General features: G+C 32.5%; 1 protein-coding gene across 1 annotated transcript; it reads left to right on the plus strand.

The window, feature by feature from the left end:
• The first annotated feature begins 2,512 nt into the window (after positions 1-2,512).
• On the plus strand, positions 2,513-3,937 carry LOC132062183 (serine/threonine-protein phosphatase BSL1-like). Its single transcript, XM_059454809.1, has 5 exons — positions 2,513-3,146; positions 3,255-3,315; positions 3,469-3,547; positions 3,654-3,733; positions 3,826-3,937. Exons 1-5 carry the CDS (start codon positions 2,945-2,947, stop codon positions 3,935-3,937), a joined length of 534 nt encoding a protein of 177 aa, XP_059310792.1. The 5' UTR covers positions 2,513-2,944.
• The last annotated feature ends 375 nt before the right edge of the window (positions 3,938-4,312 follow it).

Raw genomic sequence — 4,312 nt, forward strand, 5'->3', positions numbered from 1 at the left:
ATGTTCAAATTATTTATAGATACCAAAGTTAAATTTTATCTATGTTTCGTATTTCTCTTTCATCGTTGTGCTTTGGGGTATCTCTCAACTCAATTCATTGAGCCATTTTGGACTTTTTCGTTCTCTTAATTCAGTCGTTGACCCATAAGTTTCTTTGGGAGACTTACTTCTTAGCATATTGAGAGTTTCTCAACTCAAGGTTAAAGAGCATGTATGAATTTACTAATTTTACACTCACTTCTCAACCGGTATATACGTGCAATAGGGTGTCAGAAAATATACTTATCCCTTTTTTGTTGTTTAAGAGCTTTCAAAAAAGTTTATGATGTTTTTGACTAAACAACCTACTAAAAATTTCTAGATTGAAAAATCTTTCACGCCCTATCCTAAAGCAAATTTTACTGCGAAAATTGTACAGTCCACGTGTTTTTTCACAAACATATGTATGCAAACAACAAGAAGAAAAGAACCGAAATAAGACTGTACGTGGTAGTTTTAGTAATTTAAATGTCATTAGCTCCTAACCAAATAAAAAATAGCTCTTGCATAGTTCCTAACCACAAATAAAAGAAGTAGCTCTTACTTACTCTTGCTTTCATTAACATTGGGTTGCTTTCCTTCCAAACAAAGGACCAACTTTTGCAATAAATATACGCTTTGAATTCACCATGTTACAAATTATTTTTAAAAAGAAAATCTATTTTTTGTTTAGATTAAACGCAGCTTGATAAGTTCCAGGGAGGTTGCTTAAACTGTACATTTTCTGGACATCTAAAACCAAAAAGCACATGTTCATTAAAAAATTGGAACAAATAATTACTGAAGCAAAAAAATCATTACTTCTCAATCAAATTTTCTAAGTGGGCTTAGGTTTCTCTAAAGCAGAAAAAGGACAAGGTAAAGATTAAAAACAAAATGATTAGTTAATTAGCAAGATCCTTCTTTTCCTAAATAGAAACATTAAAAGTATGGTAATCAACTAGTCAAACACCAGGTTTCCAAAGGGAAATCGAAGCAAATTTGGATGAATCTAATTATTGTAATGTGTTATTCCCTTCGGTTCAAAATAAGTGTCCATTTAACACTTATTTTGAACCAAAATAAAAAAGGCTAAATGAACACTTATTATGAACCGAAGAGAGTAACAAATTTGTTTAACCTTTGTTTATCTTTCGGATAATTAATGTGCTATTGATATAACAAATTTACAATTTCGAGATTAAGTATTGATATACATACACGTTTCGAAAAAAAAAAAAAAAAGGAGTTTGAAGTACGAGAACAAACACATTTAATTTATTACTTTTTAGCGTGAGGTCATTTTTGTTTTAAATATTAAAATCGTTATATATGTGCAAGCAATTTGTTATCTCATAATACTTGCTCACAATTGGTACATACAGCAAACAAGTATAAAATACATATTTTACGAAAGGTTTATCACTTAATCACAGTCAGTTATTCGATTTTTTTAGTCTCAATTTATCAATTTTACTGGAGCTTTATTTTATTTTATTCTTGATATCTAGAAGAAAGAATGATGCAGAATTTACGTTGATTTCAAAGCTCTCAATTTTAGACTTTCAACTCCCAAGTCTACAATTTGACCAGTACGCAGCCATTTTACTTGCGCAATTAGGTATCTGTGGCTTTTTTATTTTACATATCTTTTAAGAAATATTAATTAAGAGGGGATTTTGACTATCTTATATGTATTTATCTATTTTTAGTAAAAATAATGAAAGCGACACACAAATAGAGTAAGCATATCATGAATAGAGATCACTAGTTTGAGATTACTAGTTTTACTGACCTAACTTATAGTTTGTTTGGTCAAACTTCTAAAATCAACTTATTTTAAAAAATATTTTTTTTAAAAGTGTTTTAATATACTTTTAGTGAGAAGCTTGATTTGTGTTTGGTGATTAATTTAAAAATCTTTGAGCAATTAGTATTTAATGCTTTTAAAAAGTGTTTACGTGTATTTTTTTTTTGAAAGTCTTTAGTCTTAGAAATTCATAAATAAGTTTATTAAGGATTTTGAGAAAACCCGACATAAGACTCGACTTTGTTTTTTGCTTTTTCTATTTCTTTTCTCGTTTTTTTGTTGGTTTACATGAGTAAACCATCCGTATCTTTCTTGTTCCACTAGCTAGAAGATAATTGAAAATTTTCCCTTTCGTTATTATTTATTTCATTATGTCAAAAGACCAGAAGCTGGAAACATTGTTTTTTTTCATTCTTTTCTTATTAAGAAGTCATAAGTAGTGATGAATCAAACGGACCGTTCTTGCTCCATTAAAATCCGTGTAGCTGTCAGCTTAAATGGTACAATAGTTGTTTATTCTCACCCGGTAGCTGCTTTAGATCTGAAAAATTATTTCTATTACTTTCAAAAATACTTATTTTGTCCCTAAAATCTAATCAAACACGTTATTTTTTTAAAATAAGTATTTTTTGAGAAAAATAAGCTCAGTTAAACAAGTAATTAAGACTAGGAGGGTGTACTCTTGTTTGACTAATCTCTCTTCTTCGGACATCATTTCCCAAATTAACAACACAAAGATGAAAGATAAACTCTCTCTTTGTTCTCTGCCCCTGTTAAAAACTTTGTAGTTCATCATCTTCATCGATTTAATTTTTCTGCCATTCCTTCACTTTTATCAACAAAAAATTATTTTAAAAAAAATTAACAGTATGCCCCTTCCCGTGCCTAACTTTGGAAAGTGAGTAAAAGCCAGCTGCTACTGCTGCTACCCTGTATTACTACTACTTTTAGTAATTTCCCTTTTTGTGGCCTATTTCAAGATTCATACACACAAAGCCTAAAAGCTTGGATCCAAATATCCAGCTTTATGTTCTGTCATACACAGTCTTTTTTTGGTCTGCAAATAATAACAAGTTTGTTGTAGAGTTGAAAAAAGTTGTAGTAATTTAGTTGGTGATGGGTTCGAAGCCGTGGCTACATCCGGCTCCAACCTATCGTATATTAGAGACGTTTTGGGATACAGATGAAGATGCCCCAGGTCCACGTTGTGGTCATACGCTTACTGCTATAGCTGCTACCAAGACTCATGGTCCAAGACTCATACTCTTTGGTGGTGCCACTGCTATTGAGGGTGGCAGTGGTGCTGCCCCTGGCATAAGTAATTCTAATTCTTCTCTTCTGACCCAATTGTTACTTTTGTCTAAAGATTGATTCTTTGTTGTTTCTTGAATTGACACTTTGCTTAATTGGTATGAATCTTGATTAGGGCTGGCTGGTGTAACCAATTGTATTCATTCATATGATGTTCTTACCAGAAAATGGACCAGGTTTGTGTGTGTGTGTTGTACATCTCTAATTCTTCTAGGATCTGCTTCCATCTTCCTCTCCTTTTTTTTTTTTTGGGTGGATGGGTTTAAACAGGGATTTGGAAACTATTTTTATAGTGGTGGTAATGATTTAGTGTTTCTTGAATTAACCAGACTTAGACCTGCTGGTGAGCCACCTTCACCAAGAGCTGCACATGCTGCTGCTGCTGTTGGAACAATGGTTGTATTTCAGGTGATTAGAAGAGAAATGGAAGTGTATCGGTTGTATTGTTAGTATTAAAATGATCATTAGAAACAATAACTACTAATATCTATTCCTATTGTTTTTTTGTTACTAGGGTGGGATAGGACCAGCAGGGCATTCAACTGATGATCTTTATGTGCTTGATTTGACAAATGACAAATTCAAGTGGCACAGGTTAGCTTCTGGATATGCAGTTGAATTTCTTCTCCCTTTTTCAATTATTATACAGCTCTTGGTCCATGACTAATTACCTTGTTTGTTTCTAGAGTTGTTGTTCAAGGTCAAGGTCCTGGACCGCGGTATGGCCATGTAATGGACTTGGTTGCACAAAGATATCTGGTATCCGTCAGTGGCAATGATGGTGAGCACAATATTTAGGGTTTTAGGGCAAATCAAAGCAAGAAAATATATAAATGCACTGGCTAGTTTAACCCCCTCCCCAAAAAATAGAGAAGATGTAAGAGCAAAAAATACCCAAAGTAAACTCTGATTTTATAGAACATTTATCAGACCAACAGTCTTATGCGAGAGTGAGGGTTGGCCTCTTAGGCCAAACATAGTCATATGATAAATTTCCTGGAAATGCAAATGCTTAGGTTGATATAAAGTATACAAGATTAGAAATTATCACTTCATTCGTGATTTGGTTCAAGATAAGGAGATAGTTGTTGATTATTGCAAGACGAAGAAAGAACAAGTTGCTGATGTTTTCACAAAGCCACTAAAATTGGAGTTGTTCATAAAGTTGAAGAT

The sequence above is a fragment of the Lycium ferocissimum genome, chromosome 1 (genome assembly GCF_029784015.1).
Source record: "Lycium ferocissimum isolate CSIRO_LF1 chromosome 1, AGI_CSIRO_Lferr_CH_V1, whole genome shotgun sequence".
NCBI lineage: Eukaryota > Viridiplantae > Streptophyta > Magnoliopsida > Solanales > Solanaceae > Lycium > Lycium ferocissimum.